General features: G+C 37.9%; 1 protein-coding gene across 5 annotated transcripts in view; it reads left to right on the forward strand.

Moving 5' to 3' along the window:
• Positions 1-1,187: 1,187 nt before the first annotated feature.
• MOK (MOK protein kinase) overlaps positions 1,188-24,252 on the forward strand; it is a 101,661-nt gene continuing 78,596 nt past the window's right edge. For 2 of the 5 annotated variants that reach the window (XM_056811248.1, XM_056811249.1), the window contains exons 1-2: positions 1,611-1,629; positions 12,585-12,699. Coding sequence is in view for 2 of the 5 variants with exons in the window: in XM_007473551.3 (XP_007473613.1) it covers positions 1,623-1,629; positions 12,585-12,699 (122 nt within the window). In the remaining 3 variants the exon portion in view is untranslated. Of the gene's footprint in view, positions 1,630-12,584; positions 12,700-24,252 lie in introns of those variants that run through there. The other 3 variants (XM_007473551.3, XM_007473550.3, XM_056811250.1) reach the window with 3 other exon arrangements.

Raw genomic sequence — 24,252 nt, forward strand, 5'->3', positions numbered from 1 at the left:
TTTAACTGGCAGCTGACTCTGTACTGTAAAAAGTGGGATGGTTTTGATAATTTTGGAGCAAGGGACTTATAAGGAAACTGATGTTTTAGGAAAATTTGGAAAAGCATAGTATAGTTTGGAGAAGTAAGAAACCAAAAGCAAGGAATTTGGTTAGAGAATTTAAAAAATTAAAGTATGAGATAATGAGGGTTTGGATTAGGGCAGTGGCAGTAGCTGTGAACCAGAAAGATTAAATGCAAGAGACCTTTGGAGGGATAGAACCAACAGACTTGGGATGGATAGGGAAGCAATTGGTTTTGAATTTGGCCTGATGTGTTACTATAAAAGAAATAAAGTTGGGAGGGGTTATTCCTTCAAAGGGTAGTCAAGCCTCATTCATCTTTGTATTTACCTCCTGACTTTGCGCAGGTGGTGGGTCTCTAATAAATTGATACTTGTTGAATTGCTATTGATTATCTTCAAAGTTCCTGGAAATCCTCTAGGAGTTCTCTAGGTTGAAAATAAAAACCCTACTATACTCATAAAAGTAACTCTAGACTATCATCCTTCACACTTCTACCTCCTGCACATGTCAATAATTTCAGAATAAAACTATACACAGGCTTGCTTATTCAGAACAGGTAAATATTCCTGTGCTTTGTGTTTCTCTTGCTTTCTATACTTCCACAAGAAATTTTATCCTACCCTTCCAAGTACATAAATATACAGAATATGTGTAATGTTACATACTTATTTTATGTGAATAAATGTATAAATGAGTTATCTCTCTTAAAAGATGGGGTTGGGGGGTTAAATCTCTGGTCGCCACCTACTAGCTGTATGATTGTTTCTCACTACACTTCTCTGAACTTCAGTTTTCTCATCTACAAAATGAACTAGATGCCGACTGAGGCCCCTTCCTTCTCAAGAGCTAATTCTTTTAAGGGCCAATTGAAATTGTCGACATTGATTGGTAAGCTGACCTGGCTAATTACATTTATGAGATATACAGAGCCTCAAAGCAGCTACACTGCCATCTAAAAGAAGCCGTAACTACGAAGGCCTACCGAATGGAGTGGAAAGCGACTCCCTCCCCGCCCGCCTCCCCGCCCCCCGCCCGATTCAGGGAACCTAGAAACCCAGGAACGCTCTAAGGAGACAGGTGCTTAGCAACGGAGGAGGAGTGGAGCCGACAGTCTGTAATGTGACTGCGCCTGGAAAGGCAGAAGCTGGGTGGGGCCACAATGAAGTCAAGCGTAGAGGGCGAGGGAGCAGAAAGGCTTGCGGGAGCTCAGAGCTTGTGCGCGCGTGCGCAGCTATCCTCCCGCCCTGCCGCTGGTCGATGGAAGCTGGGGCCTTGGTGGTTGCCAGGGTGACAGCGATACAACATGGCGGCGGGACCTTGAGGCTCGTTACTGTAGGGGCTGTAGCCGAGGGTCGGCTTCTGGGGACTGTACCTCCGGGGACTCGAGAAGTGGAGAAGTCATCTTTCCCTCCCCACTTCCTCTTCTCTTTTTCCGCCTCCGCCTCTTTTCGGCGTGTGGTCCCTGGGCTATCTCAGCTTAACCCAACCCAGCCCAGCCCGGACTGGCCCAGCCCGGCCCGGCCCGGCCCGACCCGGCGCCGCCCGGCTGGAGCTGAAGATGAAGAGTAAGTGAATGGAGCCTGGTGGTCGGGGCTGAGGGGTGGGGTGCTGCCGGGCCCGAGGAGGAGGCGGTCGGCTGGGCGCAGGTGTTCCGTGGGGGGCGATGGCCCAGCTCCTCCTGACCAGGGGGTCCCGGCTGAGAGAAAATCAGCCACGGGGAGGCGCCATGGTAAAAGGGGTGGGTGGGATGTGGAGCAGGTGAGGAGATGGGGGTGGTGAGGCAGCCTTAATGGTATATCCCCCTTAATTCAATCTTCACCCATTCCTTAAGTTCATGAAATTTAGAGCTCGAAGGGAACTTCCTTGTCCAGCCTTCATTTTTTCTGATAGTGGGATCATGATATTACAGATGAGGAAACTGAGGCCCGGAGAGGGAGGAGAAGTGAGGCGGCTAAGGGTGTTTGTGGAAGTAAATGCGTAGCAGAGCCATGATTCAAACCTGGTTCTCTTGATTTAGCTGTTTTTTTTTTCTCCACATTATATTTTTGTTTATTAAGGCCTACTATTTGCTGGTGCTGGGCTTGGTGCTGAGGGCAAATAGAAAAAATTCGACCCAGCCTCTGCCTAATTGGGAGTTGCTAATCAAATATTTCTTGTTAAGGAATGACCCTTAAAAAGAATCTAGACCTCCCCCGCCCCCTTTTGTGGTGGCTTTAGGGTTGAGTTCAGATTGGAGTGCATTGCATTTTCATCAAGAGGATGGAGGTGAGATGGTGAAGCAACCTAGGAATGATTTTTATTTTTGTTTTAATTTGTAAAACAATAGGCTTTTAGAACTGGAAGATGTCTAACAAATCATCTTTCCACTAACCATAAACTTTCTTTTCTCCTCACTGTGAACAACCCCTCTTCCCTTCAGCTCTCATTTGAGGTAAACTCTGTGTGTATCTGAAAGAGCCCTAGATGAACTTCAAAATTTCATAGAGGGAGAAACTGAACTGTCTATAACTTTCTTTGAAATTTTGTTTCTGTATATAGACTTATACAAAATGCTCTTGGAACATACAGAAATGTTAGTCAGTTTATAAAGTGAAATCTCATTTTGAATTTTAATATATGTATATAGTTTACTCTAGCTTTCCATAGTACTTAATAAATGTAATTGCTGCTTTATCATAGAAATAAGATTAAATTGTCAGTGTGGTTATACTTATCTACATTTTTTTAAAAAATCCAGTTCTTTGAAAAATTTGTCATGGTATATGATTATAACCCGAGTATTGAGTCAGATCATTCCATTCTTCAATCATAAAGGGGAAATGACTGTAGTTTTTTTTTCTTGGTAGTATATTATTTACATCTTTCCTTTTAATACAATTAGTTTCTATAGAGTACTTTACAATTTGTAGATCCAAAGTATTGGCACTCCTTCTACCAAAATAGTATTACAACAACAACAACAACATAATAATAATAATAATAATAATAATAATAATAATAATAGCTGCTACTTATATGATGCTTTGTCCTCTGCAAATCACTTGCATAAAAGTCATGATGCTTATAGCATATTAACATGATACTTTAAGGCTTATAAAGTCCTCAATGTACAGTACTTAATTTGAGTCTTAGAACAACTTTGAAAAACATATTTCCATTTTTTTAAAGATGAGGAAATTGACTCCCAGAGAGTCACAGAATCATATAATTTTAGAGTTAAAAGGAACTCGAGTAATTATCTTATTTCAATAGTTATGTTTAAGGAGTCCTGCTTTAAGACAAGTGAGAAATGTTCTTCTAGCCTCTCTTTAAAAGTCTCTAGTGAAGGTGTGCCAACTACCTCTCAAGGCAGCCCTTTCCACTTAGGAGACAACTGATAGCATTGGGGAGTTTTTCCTGACATCAAGCCTAAATTTTGCCCCTTTGTGACTTCTACCCCTTATTACTAGTTCTGCTTTTTTGCATCAGATAGAACAAGTCTAGTCCGTCTTATATGAGAACATCTCATACACTTAAAGACAGCTGTCTTGTGCTCTGTGAGTCTTCTTTTCTTTAAATAATGTATCTATCCCCTTCAACTAATGCTCATATGGCATGAATTTGAAGTCCTTCACTATCCGGGTAGCATCCCTTTGGTTGCTTTTTAGCTTATAAGTACCTTTTATATATTGTAGTTCCCAAAATTAATTACACTATTCTATATAAGGTTGGACCAGGAAAGAGTATAGAGGGCTATTATCTTATTTCTGGAAGCTAATGCTGGAGAATTCTCTTGATTGAGAGGAATAGGATCTCTTGGGGTGGGGATTTGATTGTTAGTCAAAGATAGGAAGCCAAACTGAAAGCAAAGAAATTTATTAGCATGCCTCTACTCTCTGAAAAGCAGCTTCGCTTTTCTAGGGGACAGATTTTATAACCTTTCCTGTGCACTTTGAATACTTAGCCAATTGGTACCATTCTGCAGCAAGTTATGATAAAGTGTTTCACAGGGAGTAGAGAAAGTAGGGGACAGTTAAGGAGAAAAGGGGAATGTTTGTAATGCAGCTGGCTATATTTATTATCAGAATAAGAAAATGCTTTTTGTTCAAGGGTAGGAGACAAATGGAAGTGACCAAAGACTTTTATAACTGTGAAAGAAGTCCTTTTATTTATTTATTTATTTTAAACCCTTACCTTCCATCTTGGAGTCAATACTGTGTATTGGCTCCAAGGCAGAAGAGTGGTAAGGGCTAGGCAATGGGGGTCAAGTGACTTGCCCAAGGTCACACAGCTGGGAAGTGTCTGAGGCCAGATTTGAACCTAGGACCTCCCATCTCTAGGCCTGGCTCCCAATCCACTGAGCTACCCAGCTGACCCCGAAAGAAGTCCTTTTAGACAAAACTACAGGGTTTCTTATCCAAGACAAGTAGTTTTTGCAGCAATGGATAGCTCTGTCTGCTTTGTTCCATTATATTTCTCCTTCATAGGAATTTGTAACTTTCTGAGATGAGACTACCAGGTCATATAGTCAGAAAGTGTCTGAAATCAGATTTGAACCCAGGTCTTTCTATTTCCAAGAGCAGCTCTTGATTCACTGAGCCACCTAGTTGCCCCTAAATTACATTTTTAGCAAACTGAATACTTCTTAGAAAATTAGGATATATGTTTTAATGTAAGAAACCACTGGTATGCCTCCCTTTGAGAACAACCAATGTTATCAAGCCAAACTTTTAAAAGACATCATAAATGAGAGGGAAATTATTCAGATTTTAAAGAGATTTGACAGAAAGTTTCATGATTACCTTACTCAGGAGCTTGGAGGGTTCTCACTGGGATATCCTTTTATAGTAGAAAAATCAGTGATTCTGGAATCTCAAGATTTGAATTCAAATACCATCTTGTATACTTAATTTGTATGCCTATAGGCAAATCACACAGCTTCTTTGAACCTCAGTTTCCTTATCTGTAAAATTGTTTGAGTGAGGAGGGTTGGTTGGATTTGATGGCCTCTTTTGGCAAGGTATGGGAGATGTTGACAAAACTTGACTAATTGTATATGTGGGGAAGTGAACAAGAGCAGAGAGTTGAGAGTGATTCAAGGATTGCAAACCTGGATGACTGGAATAATTGTGGTGTCTTTAAGGGAGTGGTAAGGTAGGATGGGAGGTGGATTTATTTATTTATTGTCTCTTTTACCACTTTATTTTAAAATATTTTTCCATGTTTTTTATTATATTTATATTTATTATATAAAAATATAAAATATTTTTCCATTTCCATTCATTTTCTTTCCCAACCATCTTCCCTTCCAGAGCTGACAAGCAATTCCACTGGGTTGTACAAATGTTGTCACTTGATATACCTATTTCCATATTATTCATTTTTGCTATAGAGCGATTAAAAAAAAACAACCCTAGTCTCCAAATTACATACCCATACATACATCTGATAAGTGATGTCATGTTTTGCTTTTGCATTTCTACTCCCATAGTTCTTTCTTTCAATGTGGATAGCATTCTTATTTACATATGTCCTTCAGGAGTGTCCTGGCAAAATCTGTTACATTGGATTTTTCCACAATGTTTTACTTTCTGTGTATAGTGTTCTTCTGGTTCTGCTCATTTCACTTTGCAGCAGTTCATTGAGGTTCTCCCAGTTCATATGGAAAGCCTCCAGATCATCATTCCTTATAGCACAATAGTATTCCATCACCATCATATACCACAATTTATTCAGTCATTCTCCAATCAGTTGACACCCTGTCATTTTCTATTTTTTTGCCACCACAAAGAGTGTGGCTTTTGAATATTTTTATACAAGTCTTTTTCCTTATTTTCTCTTTGGGGTACAAACCCAATAGTGGTATTGCTGGATCAAAAGGTATGCATTCTTTTAAAGCCTTTTGCATATAATTCCAAATTGCCTTCCAGAATGGCTGGATTAATTCACAACTCCACCAGCATGTATTAGTGTCCCAATTTTGCCACATCCCCGCCAACATTTATTATTTTCCTTTACTGTCATATTGGCCAATCTGATAGGTATGAGGTGGTACCTCAGCATTGTTTTGATTTGCATTTCTCTAATTATGAGAGTTAGAACACTTTTTCATCTGTTTATTGATAGTTTTGCTTTCTTTATATGAAAACTGCCTATTCATATCCCTTTATCATTTGTCAATTAGGGAATGGCTAGATTTTTTGTACAATTGACTTACTTCCTTGTAAATTTGAGAAATGAGACCTTTGTCAGAGGTTTTTGTTATAACATTTTTTCTCTAATTTGTTGTTTCCCTTCTAATTTTGGTTACTTGGCTTTGTTTGTATAGAAATTTTAAAATTTAATATAATCAAAATTATTCATTTTACATTTTGTAGTGTTTTCTATCTCCTGCTTGGTCTTAAATTCCTTCCTTTCCCATAGATTTGACAGATATACTATTCTATGTTCATCAAATTTGTTTATGATTTCCCTCTTTATATTTAAGTGACTTACCCACTTTGAGTTAATTTTAGTATAGGGCAGTGGTTCTCAACCTCTCAATTTGTAGCAATGAGAATACATAATGCATATCAGGTATTTACATTCCGAATCATAACTGTAGCAAAATTACAGTTTTGAAGTAGCCACCAAAATCATTTTTTGGTTTGGGGTCACTGCAACATGAAGAACTGTATTGCAGGGTCACAGCATTAGAAAGGTTGAGAACCACTGGTATAGGGTGTAAGATGTTGATCTAAACCTAATTTCTGTTTTCCAGTTCTCCCAGCAGTTTTTATGAAATAGTGATTCTTGTCCCAAAAGCTCAAACACTATCTGACTGCTGTCCTCAAACACTATCTTACTACTGTCATTTACCCCATTCTATTCCATTGGTCCACCCTTCTATCTTTAAGCCTACTGGCATATAGTTTTGATGATCACTGCTTTATAGTATAGTTTGATATCCATCCTTCACATTTTTTTCTTTATTTTCCTTGATTCCCCAATTGTTTAGATCTCGTTTTACTTGTGTGAAGAGAGTTTTGTAGTTATGTTCATATAATATTTTATCATGTCTAGAGTAATTTTAAATGTATGTTCTCTTTCAAACTCTTGCTGCTGGGTTTTGTTGGAAACATATAGGAGTGCTGATAATTTATGGGGGTTTATTTTGTACCCTGCAACTTTGCTAAAGTTATTGTTTGTTTCTACTAGGTCTTTTAGTTGATTTTCTTGGATTCTCTAGGTCATGTCATCTTGTCATCTGCAAAGAGTGATAGTTTTGTTTCCTCATTGCCTACTCTGATCCCTTCAATTTCTTTTTCTCCTCTAATTGCTACTGCTAGCATTTCTAGTACAATATTTAACAGTAGTGGTGATAATGGACATCCCTTCTTCACTCCTGATCTTACTGGGAAGCCATCTAAGTTATCCCCATTGCTGATGACACTTGCTGATAGTTTTTTGTTTTTTAATTTTAAACATTATTTTAATTTGGTCATTTCCAAACATTATTTACTGGAAACAAAGATCATTTTCCTTTCCTCCCGGCCCCCCCGATCCCCCACCTTTCCCTCTCCCATAGCCGACGCACGATTCCACTGGTTATCACATGTGTTCTTGACTTGAACCCATTTCCCTGTTGTTAGTATTTGCATTAGAGTGTTCATTTAGAGTGTCTCCTCAGTCATATCCCCTCAACCCCTGTAGTCAAACAGTTGCTTTTCATCGGTGTTTTTACTCCCACAGTTTATCCTCTGCTTTTTTTTAGATCCCTGCAGATTGTTCAGAGACATTGCATTGCCACTAATGGAGAAGTCCATCACCTTCGATTGTACCACAATGTATCAGTCTCTGTGTACAATGTTTTCCTAGTTCTGCTCCTTTCGCTCTGCATCACTTCCTGGAGGTTGTTCCAGTCTCCATTGAATTCCTCCACTTTAATATTCCTTTTAGTACAATAGTATTCCATCACCAACATATACCACAATTTGTTCAGCCATTCCCCAATTGAAGGGCATCCCCTCGTTTTCCAATTTTTGGCCACCACAAAGAGTGCAGCTATGAATATTCTTGTACAAGTCTTTTTCCTTATTATCTCTTTGGGGTACAAACCCAGCAGTGCTATAGCTGGATCAAAGGGCAGACAGTCTTTTATCACCCTTTGGGCATAGTTCCAAATTGCCCTCCAGAATGGCTGGATCAATTCACAACTCCACCAGCAATGAATTAGTGTCCCCACTTTGCCACATCCCCTCCAGCATTCACTACTTTCCTTTGCTGTCATGTTAGCCAATCTGCTAGGTGTGAGGTGATACCTCAGAGTTGTTTTGATTTGCATCTCTCTGATTATAAGAGATGTAGAGCACTTTTTCATGTGCTTATTAATAGTTTTGATTTCTTTGGCTGAGAACTGCTTGTTCATGTCCCTTGCCCATTTATCAATTGGAGAATGGCTTGATTTTTTGTACAATTGATTTAGTTCTTTGTAAATTTGAGTAATTAAACCTTTGTCAGAGGTTTTTATGAAGATTGTTTCCCAATTTGTTGCTTTCCTTCTGATTTTGGTTACATTGGTTTTGTTTGTACAAAAACTTTTTAATTTGATGTATTCCAGATTATTTATTTTGCATTTTGTAACTCTTTCTAATTCTTGCTTGGTTTTGAAGTCTTTCCTTTCCCAAAGTTCTGACATGTATGCTATTCTGTGTTCGCCTAATTTTCTTATAGTTTCCTTCTTTACGTTCAAGTCATTCACCCATTTTGAATTTATCTTGGTGTAGGGTGTGAGGTGTTGATCTAAACCTAATCTTTCCCACACTGTCCTCCAATTTTCCCAGCAGTTTTTATGAAATAGTGGATTTTTATCCCAAAAGCTGGGATCTTTGGGTTTGTCATATACTGTCTTGCTGAGGTCGCTTGCCCCCAGTCTATTCCATTGATCCTCCTTTCTGTCTCTTAGCCAGTACCAAATTGTTTTGATGACCGCTGCTTTATAATATAGCCTGAGATCTGGGACTGCAAGGCCCCCTTCCTTTGTATTTTTTTTTCATTATTTCCTTGGGTATCCTTGATCTTTTGTTCTTCCAAATGAACTTTGTTATGTTTTTTTTCTAAATCAGTAAAAAAAATTTTTGGAAGTTCCATGGGTATGGCACTAAATAGATAAATGAGTTTGGATAGGATAGTCATTTTTATTATATTGGCTCGTCCTACCCATGAGCAGTTAATGTTCTTCCAATTGTTCAAGTCTAGTTTTAGTTGTGTGGAAAGTGTTTTGTAGTTGTGTTCATATAGTTCCTGTGTTTGTCTCGGGAGATAGATTCCTAAGTATTTTATTTTGTCTGAGGTAATTTTAAATGGGATTTCTCTTTCTAGTTTTTTGCTGCTGAGCTGTGTTGGAATTATATAGAAATGCTGATGACTTATGTGGGTTTTTTTTTGTATCCTGCAACTTTGCTAAAGTTGTTGATTATTTCAATTAGCTTTTTGGTTGAATCTCTAGGATTCTTTAAGTAGACCATCATGTCATCTGCAAAGAGCGATAATTTGGTCTCCTCCTTGCCTATTTTAATGCCTTCAATTTCTTTTTCTTCTTTAATTGCTACTGCTAGTGTTTCTAGTACAATGTCAAATAATAGAGGTGATAATGGGCATCCTTGTTTCACTCCTGATAATGGGAATGGATTTAGTTTATCCCCATTGCAAATGATATTAGTTGATGGTTTTAGATATATACTGTTTATTATTTTTAGGAACGACCCTTCTATTCCTATGCTTTTTAGTGTTTTTAGTAGGAATGGGTGTTGTATTTTATCAAAGGCTTTTTCTGCATCTATTGAGATAATCCTGTGGTTCTTGTTGGTTTGCTTGTTGATGTGGTCAATTATGTGGATGGTTTTCCTAATATTGAACCAGCCCTGCATGCCTGGTATAAATCCTACTTGATCATGGTGGATGACCCTTCTGATCACTTGCTGGAGTCTTTTTGCTAGTATCCTATTTAAGATTTTTGCATCTATATTCATTAGGGAGATTGGTCTATAATTTTCTTTCTCTGTTTTTGGCCTGCCTGGCTTTGGAATTAGTACCATGTTTGTGTCATAAAAGGAGTTTGGTAGAACTTCGTCTTTGCTTATTATGTCAAATAGTTTGTATAGTATTGGAGTTAGCTGTTCTTTGAATGTTTGATAGAATTCACTGGTGAATCCATCAGGCCCTGGGGATTTTTTCTTAGGAAGTTCTTTGATGGCCTGTTGGATTTCTTTTTCTGATATGGGATTATTTAAGAAATCTATTTCTTCTTCTGTTAGTCTAGGCAATTTATATTTTTGTAAATATTCATCCGTATCACCTAGGTTGGTATATTTATTGCCATATAGTTGGGCAAAGTAGTTTTTAATGATTGCCTTAATTTCCTCTTCATTGGAGGTGAGATCCCCCTTTTCATCCTTGATGCTGTTAATTTGCCTTTCTTCTTTACTTTTTTACATTAGATTGACCAGTACTTTGTCTATTTTGTCTGTTTTTTTCAAAGTACCAGCTTCTAGTCTTGTTTATTAGCTCAATAGTTCTGTCACTTTCGATTTTATTAATTTCTCCCTTAATTTTTAGGATCTCTAATTTGGTTTTCTTCTGGGGGTTTTTAATTTGTTCGTTCTCAAGTTTTTGATTTGCATTTCTAATTCCTTGATCTCTGTCCTCCCTAATTTTTAAATATATGCACTCAGGGATATGAATTTTCCTCTAAGTACTGCCTTGGCTGCATCCCATAAGGTTTGAAAGGATGTCTCGCCGTTGTCATTTTCTTTAACAAAATTATTAATTGTTTCTATGAATTCTTCTCCAACTATCCGATTTGGGAGTATCATATTATTTAATTTCCAATTAATTTTTGATTTGGCTCTCCATGTACCCTTACCAATCAATATTTTTATTGCCTTGTGATCTGAAAAGGCTGCATTTATTATTTCTGCATTTCTGCATTTGAGTGCCATGTTTCTGTGACCTAGTGTATGATCTATTTTTGTGAATGTGCCATGTGGTGCTGAGAAGAAGGTGTATTCCTTTTTGTCCCTATTTATTTTTCTCCATATGTCTATTAACTCTAATTTTTCTAAGATTTCATTCACCTCTTTTACCTCTTTCTTATTTATTTTTTGATTTGATTTATCTAAATTTGATATTTACTACAGCTCCGCAGACCCCCTGTGCTCAGTGCCGGGTTCTCCTGTGAAACCGCCCTGAGACGTTTTTTCCTGGTAGTCCCCAGATCCCAAGGACTCTGGAGTGCTCCCCCCAGACAGAGACATTCCCACTCACTCGCTGTCCCAGTGAGCGCTCCGGTAGCTCACTCTGGTTTGGTAGGGGAGGTGGCGGGGGGGGGGGGGGGAAGGGTGGCTCAACATGACTGTTGACCCTCCCAGCCCCTCTTGAAGATTGTGATGAAAAGTGAAGGGTGATGGCTACCTTAGCATGATACTGCCCAGTATTTTTACCACTTGACCCTACTCTGAACAGCTATAGAAACATGATTTACTGGTATTTTCCTTTTTTATGATTAGCAAACTTTTGTACCTCTAATATTTGTGATTTATGATTGAGTTTCTACTGAAGTAAAATGCATTTTCCCTGCCATTGTAGTTCAATTGTATCTGACTCCTGATCATATCCTTTGATCATTTATTGATTGGGAAAACATCACGTAAGACATCATTTTTTAAGAAATTATCAAGGAAAACTGCCTTGATATTCTAGAACCAGAAGGTAAAATAGAAATTTAAAGAATCCATTGATCACCTCTGGAAAGCAGTCTCAAAATGAAAACTCCCAGGAATATTATAGTCAATTTCCAGATCTCTCAGGTCAAGTAGAAAATATTGCAAGCAGCCAAAAAAAAAGAAACAATTCAAATATCATTGAGCCACAGTTAGGATAACACATTTAGCAGCTTCTATGTGAAAGAATTGGATGACCTGGAATATGGTATTCCAGAGAGCAAAGGAGCTAGGTCTTCAGACCTATCAACACTGAGCATATACTAATAACATTGCAAAGAATCCAGGATTATTCTGAGGGACTTATGAGAAAGAATGCTTTCTACATCTTGAAAAAGAACTGTGGGAGCAGAAATACAGAAGAAAATATATGATTTATCACTTGTTTCTATGGGTATATGATTTGAGATTTTGGTTTTAAAAGATTATTACAAAAATGAATAATAAGGAAGTAGGTTTTTAGTGATAATATATGTATAACCCAGTGGAATTGCTTGTCAACTTTGGGAGGGGAGAAGGAAACTGTAGCAGTTTCTGTGTGACCTTGAGAAAGTCACTTAACCCTAATGGTCTAACCCTTACTGCTGATCTGCCTTGGAACCAATATTTAGTATCAATTCAAAGACAGAAGATAAAGGTTTAAAAGCAAAAACCAGAATGACATTTTCCTATTAAAATATTCTTTAGGTTAAAAAAAATCTATTTTTAGATGTTTATGTTGACAAATATGAAAAATCAATACTTCAACAATGGTTTACATATCAATTTATTTTTGTTTGTAGAATATAAAGCAATTGGCAAAATAGGAGAGGGAACATTTTCTGAAGTTATAAAGATGCAGAACATAAAAGATGGAAATTATTACGCATGTAAGCAGATGAAACAGCATTTTGAAAGGTAAGTAAAAATCAGAAGGTTCAAATAACTGCAAAGTAATGTCCAATGCATTTGTATTTGGTGTAGCCAGATTCTTCAGGCAATGTAGAGTATGGGCTAATTTTGTTTTTATGATATATTAGATTTGTCACCCAATTGGAGTATAGCAACTCTAATTAAAGAAGATAGATACTTCAGAACATAAGGTATTCCTTATTTTGTGTAATAGATTTCTTCCTGAAAAGCTCTATGTAAATTTTTTTTTGTAAATCAAATCCTTTTTGAAATACTTTTAGGAGTATTTTCAGTTGAAAAGAATTTGAGAGCTCTTTCAAAATTTGAAGAACCACAATAGGAATGGGGAACTACTTGTCTATGGACCAGATTTAGTCCATGCTTTACTCTTATTTAGTTTATAATTAAGAGAGAAGTAAGCTGTAGCCCCGAGAAGAATTCCCTACTGGTGCCATTATACCTCAGTTAGATGAAAACACTAGATTTAATTGGGGGAAGAAAAAATGACTTTTAGATTAAGTAAATACTTGTTTCATTGAAACTTTTTTTCCTCTTCATTTATTTATTTATTTATTTTTATTTAGTCAATTTAGAATATTATTCTTTGGTTACAAGAATCATATTCTTTCCCTCCCTCCCTCCCCTCCTCTGCCCTTCCCATAGTCAACATGCAATTCCACTGGGTATTACATGTGTCCTTGATCATAACCTATTTCCATGTTGTTGATGTTTGCACTAGGATGTTCATCCAGAGTCTACATCCCCAATCATATCCCCCTCACCCATGTAATCAAGCAGTTGTTTTTCTTTGGTGTTTCTACTCCCACATTTTTTCCTCTGAATGTGGATAGTGTTCTTTCTCGTAGAGCCCTCTGGGTTGTTTTCATTGAAACGTTTAAACATTAAACAATTAAAAATTAAACATTGTGAGAGGAAATAGTTTTAATTTCTCAAGAGTTAAGGAAGGTTTGATGCCTTTTTAATATTAAAGGGATTTTTAGGGTCTAGGTAGTAAATTGAATATCTCTCTAAGAGACTCCAAAATTAATTTCTGAAATGAAAGTGCTGTTTTTATGTTCTGGACAAATAAAATTTCAGAAGTCTATGGAATATTAAACCTAAAAGGAGGAAAACAATTTAATTCACAAGAAAATATAGGATGGGTAAAATGGACATTTCAAAGCATAATAATAACTATCCATTTTCCAAATAAAACAATTTACCTGGAGGACTTCCGGTCAAGATGGCGGTGTAGAAGCAGTGAAAGTTCAGACCTCAGAAACCCTTCCCTACCGATCACAAACAGAGTGCTCCTAGGCCACCGAAATTCAAGCTGAACAACAGGATAGACCTGGGGAAACCTCCTCCTGGACCTGGATCAAAAGGTACCACACCCCAAAAGCCAGAACCCTAGATCACTCGGATCTAAGGGGTAGACAGAAAGAAGGTCCCAGGACCCATCCCCCCCAACCCAGAGTGCTGAGCCCAAGGCAGCAGCGGGAACCTCAGGGCTCTGAGGACTCACCTTGAAAGCAACCCGAGCCAGTCTCTGGAGCGCCCAACACAGACGGCAGGGAAGCATAGAGAGAAGGGGGAAGCCTGTGGCCCCCTGGCTGGGTTCTTCCATTTGGGTCTCGGGGGAGGTCCCAGCTTTGGGGCACCAGCTGAGCCCAATCCCATCGGGAACCCTCAGAGCTACTGAAAGGACAGAGGGCTCAGGGCTGGCAAAGGGGTGGCTCCGAAGAGCCTACCTTGAAAGTAACCCGGGCCAGTTTCTGGGCACTCAACACAGACTGTGGAAGAGGAGGTTGCTGCTTTTCTTTTTCTTCTTTTTTTTTTGGCTCCGGGATCATTCGGCCCACACCACCTGAACCTAATCCCATCAGGAGCCCTCAGAGTCCAGGCAAGCAACAACCCCTTCCCCCTTAGAGAGCTGGGTCTTCTGAAAAAACAGAAACCTAGAGGCGAAGTCAAGATGGCAGTCTAGAAGGAGCATAGACCTGGCAGCCTGGCCAGAGCTTTAGAGATCCTCCATATCTGCTCCAGCCGTCCAGGAAGTTTAAAACTCAGAATAAACCCAGCCCAACTAAGCTGAACTCAATCCCATCAAAAGTCTCCAGAACACAGGGAAGCCCAGGCTCCCCACCCATCCTCATTGACTGCTGGACTTTAAGCCAATCAAAAGCCTCCAGAGGACAGGAAAGCTCAAACCCCCAACAACCCTCCCTCAGAGATTACAACAAGAGATCCTCTGTTAAAGCTCCAAGAGGGGAGACTGATAGAAGTCCCTAAAAAACAAAAAAATGAGAGGAACAAGAGCACAGACAAATACGGGGAGGAAAGAAGGGGTGAATTTGAACAAACAACAGAAACAGAAGAAAGAAACTACAATAGACAGCTACTACTCACCAAATGGAACAGAGGGTGAGAGATCAGCAAACGATAAACCAGAAATCCCAGCGAATTGGATACAGGCTGTGGAAGAACTCAAAACACAACTAAGAGAGGCTGAAGACAATTGGGAAAAGAACTTAAAAATTAATATAAGTCATCTGGAAACAGAGGCACTTGAACTAAAACAAGAAAATAGTGTCCTGAAAGCCAAAATCATCCAGCTGGAAAATGAGGCAAAGGAGATGAAAGATGAGGCAAAGGAGATGAAAGACGAGATAAAGAGGATGAAAGACAATCTTCAAAGAAACTCAGACCAGAAGGAAAAAGATGACCAAAAAGCCAAAGATGAAATCCAATCTTTAAGAACCAGAGTAAAACAACTAGAATCAAGTGACCTCACAAGGCAGCAGGACACTATAAAACAAAACAAAAAGAATGAAAAAATTGAGGAAAATGTGAAGCATCTCATTCACAAAACAGACGATTTAGAAAATCGTTCAAGAAGAGACAATTTAAGAATAATTGGACTACCAGAAGACCACGACAAAAGAGAAAGCCTGGACATAATACTAGAGGAAATTATCCAGGAAAACTGTCCCGAAATCCTAGAACAAAAGGGGAAAGTGGAGATTGAAAGAATCCACAGATCACCCCCTGTTTTTAATCCCCAACTGACACCAAGAAATGTTATAGCCAAATTCAAAAACAATCAGATAAAAGAACAGGTATTACAAGCTGCCAAGAAGAAACCATTCAGATACCATGGAAACATGGTGAGGATAACACAGGATCTGTCTGCATCCACACTGAAGGACCGAAATGCATGGAATATGATATTCTGGAAAGCAAGAGAATTAGGCCTACAGCCAAGAATGAAATACCCATCAAAACTGACTATATTCTTACAGGGGAAAGTATGGTCATTTAACACAACAGAGGAATTCCAAGCATTCATAAATAAAAGACCAGACCTGAACAGAAAATTCGAAGTCCAACCACAGAACTCAAGAGAATCCTCAAAAGGTAATTAAAAAAGAGGGGAAAAACAACAACAATAAAGGTTTTTTTTAAGAGACTCAATAAGTTAAAATGATATGTATCCCTATAAGAAAAGAGGTCATTGGCAACTCTTAAAAACTGTTGCTATCACCTAAGCAGCTAGAATAACTACACTCAGAGGGAACAGTGACAAACTGTATAGGATGAAAGGACAAGACATAAATAGGTATATAGAGATATGCATGCATAAATACATATACATGTGTATGTATATATATATATATACATGACTAAAGCTAAAAAAGAAAAGAGGTTATGACTAAAAGAAATGGGAAAAGAAACAAATGGGGGTAAATTTATATGTCACAAAGAAGCTCATGGCGGGAGGGGGGAGAACATCGATACACTGGAAGGGTAAAGAGGTTGGAGATAGGAAATATTCAACTCTTACGTACTTTGAAACTGACCCAAAGAGGGAAGAACAATCCAATCCATTGGGGAAGAGAATAGATTTGCGCCCTATAGGGGAGTAGAAGGGTAAAAAACAGACTGGTGGGGAGGGAAGCAGTACAAGGGAGGGAGAGGGTGGGGGGGGAATTTTTAAAAAGACTACAGGGGAAAATAAGGGAGGGAATAAGAAGGGAGGGGGGTAGAAAGGGAAATACAAGGGGGACTGATTTAAAGTAAATCACTGGACTAAAAGGTAGAGCTGAAGAAGAAAGGTTAGAATTAGGGAAGGATATCAAAATGCCAGGGAGTCCACAAGTGACAGTCATAACATTGAACGTGAATGGGATGAACTCACCCATAAAACGTAGACGAATAGAAGAATGGATTAGAATCCAAAACCCTACCATATGTTGTCTCCAAGAAACACACATGAGGCGGGTAGACACCCACAAGGTCAGGATTAAAGGATGGAGTAAGATCTTCTGGGCCTCAACTGACAGAAAGAAGGCAGGAGTGGCAATCATGATATCTGATAAAGCCAAAGCAAAAATAGACCAGATCAAAAGGGATAGGAAAGGTAATTATATTTTGTTAAAAGGGACTTTAGATAATGAGGAAATATCACTAATCAACATATATGCACCAAATAATATAGCACCCAAATTTCTAATGGAGAAACTAGGAGAATTGAAGGAAGAAATAGAAAGTAAAACCATATTAGTGGGAGACTTGAACCAACCATTATCAAATTTAGATAAATCAAATCAAAAAATAAATAAGAAAGAGGTAAAAGAAGTGAACGAAATCTTAGAAAAATTAGAATTAATAGACATATGGAGAAAAATAAATAGGGATAAAAAGGAATACACCTTCTTCTCAGCACCACATGGCACATTCACAAAGATTGACCATACATTAGGTCACAGAAACGTGGCACACAAATGCAGAAAAGCAGAAATAATAAATGCAGCCTTTTCAGACCACAAGGCAATAAAAATAACGATCAGTAATGGTACATGGAAAACCAAATCAAAAACTAATTGGAAACTAAACAATATGATACTCCAAAATCGTTTAGTTAGAGAAGAAATCATAGAAACAATTAATAATTTCATCGAGGAAAATGACAATGGCAAAACATCCTTTCAAACCTTTTGGGATGCAGCCAAAGCGGTAATCAGAGGTAAATTCATATCCCTGAATGCTTATATTAACAAACTAGGGAGAGCAGAGATCAATCAATTGGAAATGCAAATAAAAAAACTCGAAAGTGACCAAATTAAAACCTCCCAGCAGAAAACCAAACTAGAAATCCTAAAAATTAAGGGAGAAATTAATAAAATTGAAAGTGATAGAACTATTGATTTAATAAATAAGACAAGAAGCTGGTACTTTGAAAAAACAAACAAAATAGACAAAGTACTGGTCAATCTAATTAAAAAAAGGAAGGAAGAAAAGCAAATTAACAGCATCAAAGATGAAAAGGGGGACATCACCTCTGAGGAAGAGGAAATTAAGGAAATCATTAAAAATTACTTTGCCCAATTATATGGCAATAAATATACCAATTTAAGTGATATGGATGAATATATACAAAAATACAAACTGCCTAGACTAACAGAAGAGGAAATAGAATTCTTAAATAATCCCATATCAGAAAATGAAATCCAACAGGCCATCAAAGAACTCCCTAAGAAAAAATCCCCAGGGCCTGATGGATTCACTAGTGAATTCTATCAAACATTCAGAGAACAGTTAATCCCAATACTATACAAACTATTTGACATAATAAGCAAAGAGGGAGTTCTACCAAACTCCTTTTACGACACAAACATGGTACTGATTCCAAAGCCAGGCAGGTCAAAAACGGAGAAAGAAAACTATAGACCAATCTCCCTAATGAATATAGATGCAAAAATCTTAAATAGGATACTAGCAAAAAGACTTCAGCAAGTGATCAGAAGGGTCATCCACCATGATCAAGTAGGATTTATACCAGGCATGCAGGGCTGGTTCAATATTAGGAAAACCATCCACATAATTGACCACATCAACAAGCAAACCAACAAGAACCACATGATTATCTCAATAGACGCAGAAAAAGCCTTTGATAAAATACAACACCCATTCCTATTAAAAACACTAGAAAGCATAGGAATAGAAGGGTCATTCCTAAAAATAATAAACAGCATATATCTAAAACCATCAGCTAATATCATTTGCAATGGGGATAAACTAGATGCATTCCCAATAAGATCAGGAGTGAAACAAGGATGCCCATTATCACCTCTATTATTTGACATCGTACTAGAAACACTAGCAGTAGCAATTAGAGAAGAAAAAGAAATTGAAGGCATCAAAATAGGCAAGGAGGAGACCAAGTTATCACTCTTTGCAGATGACATGATGGTCTACTTAAAGAATCCTAGAGATTCAACCAAAAAGCTAATTGAAATAATCAACAACTTTAGCAAAGTTGCAGGATACAAAATAAACCCACATAAGTCATCAGCTTTTCTATATATCTCCAACACAGCTCAGCAGCAAAAACTAGAAAGAGAAATCCCATTCAAAATCACCTTAGACAAAATAAAATACCTAGGAATCTACCTCCCGAGACAAACACAGGAACTATATGAACACAACTACAAAACACTTTCCACACAACTAAAACTAGACTTGAGCAATTGGAAAAACATTAACTGCTCATGGGTAGGACGAGCCAATATAATAAAAATGACCATCCTACCAAACTTATTTATCTATTTATTGCCATACCCATGGAACTCCCCCAAAATTTCTTTACTGATTTGGAAAAAACCATAACAAAGTTCATTTGGAATAACAAAAGATCAAGGATATCCAGGGAAATAATGAAAAAAAACACTAATGAGGGGGGCCTAGCAGTCCCAGACCTCAAACTATATTACAAAGCAGCAGTCATTAAAATAATTTGGTACTGGCTAAGAGACAGAAAGGAGGATCAGTGGAATAGACTGGGGGCAAGTGACCTCAGCCAGATAGTATACGATAAACCCAAAGATCCCAGGTCTTGGGACAAAAATCCACTATTCGATAAGAACTGCTGGGAAAATTGGAAGACAGTGTGGGAGAGATTAGGAATTGATCAACACCTGACACCCTACACCAAGATAAATTCAAAATGGGTGAAAGACTTAAACATAAAGAAGGAAACCATAAGTAAATTGGGTAAACACAGAATAGTATATATGTCAGACCTTTGGAAAGGGAAAGACTTTAAAACCAAGCAAGACATAGAAAGAATCACAAAATGTAAAATAAATAATTTCGACTACATCAAATTAAAAGGCTTTTGTACAAACAAAAGCAATGTAACTAAAATCAGAAGGAAAACAACAAGTTGGGAAACAATCTTCATAAAAACCTCTGACAAAGGTTTAATTACTCAAATTTATAAAGAGCTAAATCAATTGTACAAAAAATCAAGCCATTCCCCAATTGATAAATGGGCAAGGGACATGGATAGGCAGTTTTCAGATAAAGAAATCAAAACTATTAATAAGCACATGAAGAAGTGCTCCACATCTCTTATAATCAGAGAGATGCAAATCAAAACAACTCTGAGGTATCACCTCACACCTAGCAGATTGGCTAACATGACAGTTATGGAAAGTAATGAATGCTGGAGGGGATGTGGCAAAGTGGGGACATTAATTCATTGCTGGTGGAGTTGTGAACTGATCCAGCCATTCTGGAGGGCAATTTGGAACTATGCACAAAGGGCGATAAAAGAATGTCTACCCTTTGATCCAGCCATAGCACTGCTGTGTCTGTACCCCAAAGAGATAAGGGACAAAAAGACTTGTACAAGAATATTCATAGCTGCGCTCTTTCTGGTGGCCAAAAATTGGAAAACGAGGGGATGCCCATCAATTGGGGAATGGCTGAACAAATTGTGGTATATGTTGGTGATGGAATATTATTGTGCAAAAAGGAATAATAAAGTGGAGGAGTTCCATGGAGACTGGAAAGACCTCCAGGAAGTGATGCAGAGTGAGAGGAGCAGAACCAGGAGAACATTGTACACAGAGACAAACACACTGTGGTATAATCGAACGTAATGGACTTCTCCATTAGTGGCAGTGTAATGCCCCTGCACAATCTGCAGGGATCAAGGAGAAAAAAACACCATCCATAAGCAGAGGACAAACTGAGGGAGTAGAAACACCGAGGAAAAGCAACTGCCTGACTACAGCGGTTGAGGGGACATGACAGAGGAAAGACTCTGAGCGAACACTCTGATGCAAATCCTAACAACATGGCAATGGGTTCGAGTCAAGAACACATATGATACCAGTGGAATCACGCGTTGGCCACGGGGGGTGGGAGGGAGGAAAAGAAAATGATCTTTGTCTTTAATGAAAAAAGCATGGAAATGATCAAATAAAATACTATAAAATTAAAAAAAAAAGAAACAGCTAAAAAAAATAAAACAGATTTAGAGGAGAAAAAAAAATAAAATGAAAGAATTGTATGAGAGGAAAAAAAAAAACCAATTTACCTAACACTAATAAGCATCAGTACTCAGCCTTTCTCTGTGACTTTCCTTTTTGGCTCCCTTGAAAAAGCTTATGTTTTTCTCTGTACATCTTTCTTTGTCATTCTTTCTTCTAGACTTCTCTCAACTGATTGTAATACAGGGCTAAAGAACAGTAATGCTTTCTAGGCACCTAGAGTTCAGACTTTTTGAAACTTTAGCAATACCAGGCACAACTCCAAGTAAGAAGAAAGGGAAAAAAAACTGAGAAGCAAATTGTCAAAATATCTGTGTATTTTGTTGCTTGTGAGAGACCCAGGGTCAGCCATCCTGAGATCCTTACCTTATTGATTATTGACTTAGAATTGCACATAAAATAAGGATACAAAATGAAAGCAGGGTAAGTAGTGTCAGTCAGACATAGAACTATAAAAAGCAAACAGCACTCTGAGGCCATATAATTGTCTGTAAATTGTTAAAGCCCTAGAGGGGGGCTGGACTGGGACCAGGGTTCCACAGGTAAGGAATGGGGAAAATAGTAAGAGGAAATGCAAAGGTAGAAGTAAGAAGGACATCACCTGAAGATAAGGGCAAGGGAAAAGATAAGAATCACAGTCACAATCACAGTGTAGGGTCAGAAGGGACCCAGTGCTGGTGGCAATGGGTTCAAGTTTATTGAAGACTGGTAGATCTTTTAAAGGTAAAAATCACAGGAATTACCAACAATCGCCTGTGAGAAAGGTCCATGGGAAAGTGTAACAAGAATGTAGATAGTGCTGGTAGGATAGTGGATGGGGCAAGATAATGGTTCCAGGAATAATCTGGGGTTCATGGAACTGTCAGCATTCTTGTTATGGGAAACTAAAAGAAGGTGAAGGCAAGGGCCCTTGGACCTGTTCTCAGACAGACCCTGAGAATTCTACCTCTGAGGAGGGCTCTCAGATCTTTATCTAAGATAGACCCAGAGATATTAACCTCTGACAGTACGTAGTCTTACATATGTCAGTTTATCTTTAGGGCATTATAGCATAGTGCAGTGATTGATGTTCATGATAATGAATCATCAAGAAGAGAATATTCTGTTTATAATAATCCAGGCAAACATGCAAAACATTTTAGAAAGACTTTTACCAAAATACTCAATTATATGAACTTACTGATTTTCATATTATCTCCAATAACACAAATTGCACTCTTTTCTAGTGCCAGCCCATCCTGTATGACTTGTCAGTATACTCCCAGAAGTTCACCCATTCCATGATGGAGGCTTTTCTTGTTTTTAACCCCATAAACACTTTTATCAGAAATGGTTAACAATTGTTTTAAAAGTTCCATTATTTAAGGGAATAATTTCTAAAAATGTACTTATTTGGAAAACCTTTCCTGATAAAGCTATATAAATGAAGTATTATGTATATGTATTTTAAGAAGTTATTAACTAGTCTCACATTTTTCTTAATTCAGAAAGCTAATGAATTTAACATTTTGTATTATTTTTTTGTTAAGGTGACATAAAAGCAAAGATCCAAATAGATTTTTATTTATGTTTGTGATTTTTAAATGATTTTTTCTCCTCTGGGATTTTGATCTTTATAGGAGAAAGGTTCATCAGTTTTATTTTTGTAACTCAGAGTTTTCATATGTTGGAGTTTCTTAAAGCGTGTTACATTTGAACTTATTTATTTTTCTCCCTATAAGGATAATTTTAGGGTTGTGACTTAATCTAAATTAATTTTTGTCACCAGGGAATATCCCAAATAAAATATCCAAGTCAGTTAGTAAATTTATGATGGTTTAATTAATATAGAGGAAAGGAATTAAGGAGAAGGGAGAGGGAAAGGGTGTAGGATTTCTCCTGCCTGGCCTGTGCTAGGGAAAGTTCAAAGTCCTCCGCCACGAGGTCTCTGAAGATTAGTGGCTTTCTAAGAGGGTAGTGTTTGGAAGGTAAAGGAGAAAGAATCAGCCTAAACTCCAGAAGAGCTCAGTAAGGTGCCTCACCTGAACTAGGCTACTCAGCTTCTCCCAGTATAGTATCAAGGAAAACTCACTGCAAAATTGGACAATAGCTGCCGCCACGCCAAGATGCCAGAATGCTTAGCACTTTCAGCAAGCTGCCGCTAGCCACCTCTCTGCTGCAAAAGAGGCCGGAGAGAGGAAGTGACGTGAAATATATAGAGGGTTTTACATCACTTTCCTGCATCTCACCTGTACCAATGGTATAAGTGAGACACTAAATGTTGGGGGAGCTAGAACATTTGTTTAGCTTTAAGATGGCCCTGCTATCAGAGGAACTCATAGGACCTAGAACTAGATGGGATTGTAGGGATTTATCAACAAGGAGAGAGACATACCAGAGAAACAAATAACTAAAAATAGAAAATGATCCATGATCAGTACATAAAAGAAATGTATGAACCAAGGGGGGATGGCAGAGAGAGGAGGACTATTTTATAGAGGAGAGATGGTAATGACTTGAGTCCTAAAATATGCTAGAGTTTAAGCAGGTGAACTTGAATATGAGGGTGAAAAGGAAGGGCATTCTTGGCATATAGGGAAAGATTTATGCATTTTGCACAATACTTTACATTCTTCATTATGTAACATCATAGAACAGTGGAAAAAGAACTAGTTTTGGAGCTAGAGACATGGGTTCAAATATCACCTCTGCTACTACCAGTATAACTTTGAACAAGTCATTTAATCTCCCTAGGCCTTAGTTTTCTCATGTGTAAAATAAGGTTAGACTAATTGACCTCTCAGGTCCCTTCTTTCTCTAGAATTATGGTCCTGTGTGGCATTAATTGCATATTGCCTGGACTTTGTGGTTTCCCTCACTGGATTACCACAAATCAAAGGTCATTAGAGGCATTTGGGGACCCTGCTATGGGTTTCTGGTCAGGAACACCTCAGTTCAAATCCAGTTTCAGACACTGATATGACCCTCAAGCAAATTTTAGTTTCTCAGTTTCAAATTTCTCATCCTGTTTTCTCATCTGTAAAATGAGGAAGTTAGCCTTGATGGCCTCTAAGGTCTTTTGTAGCTTTAATATATGATCCATTGCCATTGGTCCTCCTGTCTTTTGTTCTGATTAACTGAAAGAATATTCTCATAAACTAAAAGTGCCAGTTTGCCTTATAGTTATTGCCTGGTACTGTGACAAGGAAATCACTTTTAAAAGACTGATATATATTAATTT

The sequence above is a fragment of the Monodelphis domestica genome, chromosome 1, assembly GCF_027887165.1.
Source record: "Monodelphis domestica isolate mMonDom1 chromosome 1, mMonDom1.pri, whole genome shotgun sequence".
Classification (NCBI taxonomy): Eukaryota; Metazoa; Chordata; class Mammalia; order Didelphimorphia; family Didelphidae; genus Monodelphis; species Monodelphis domestica.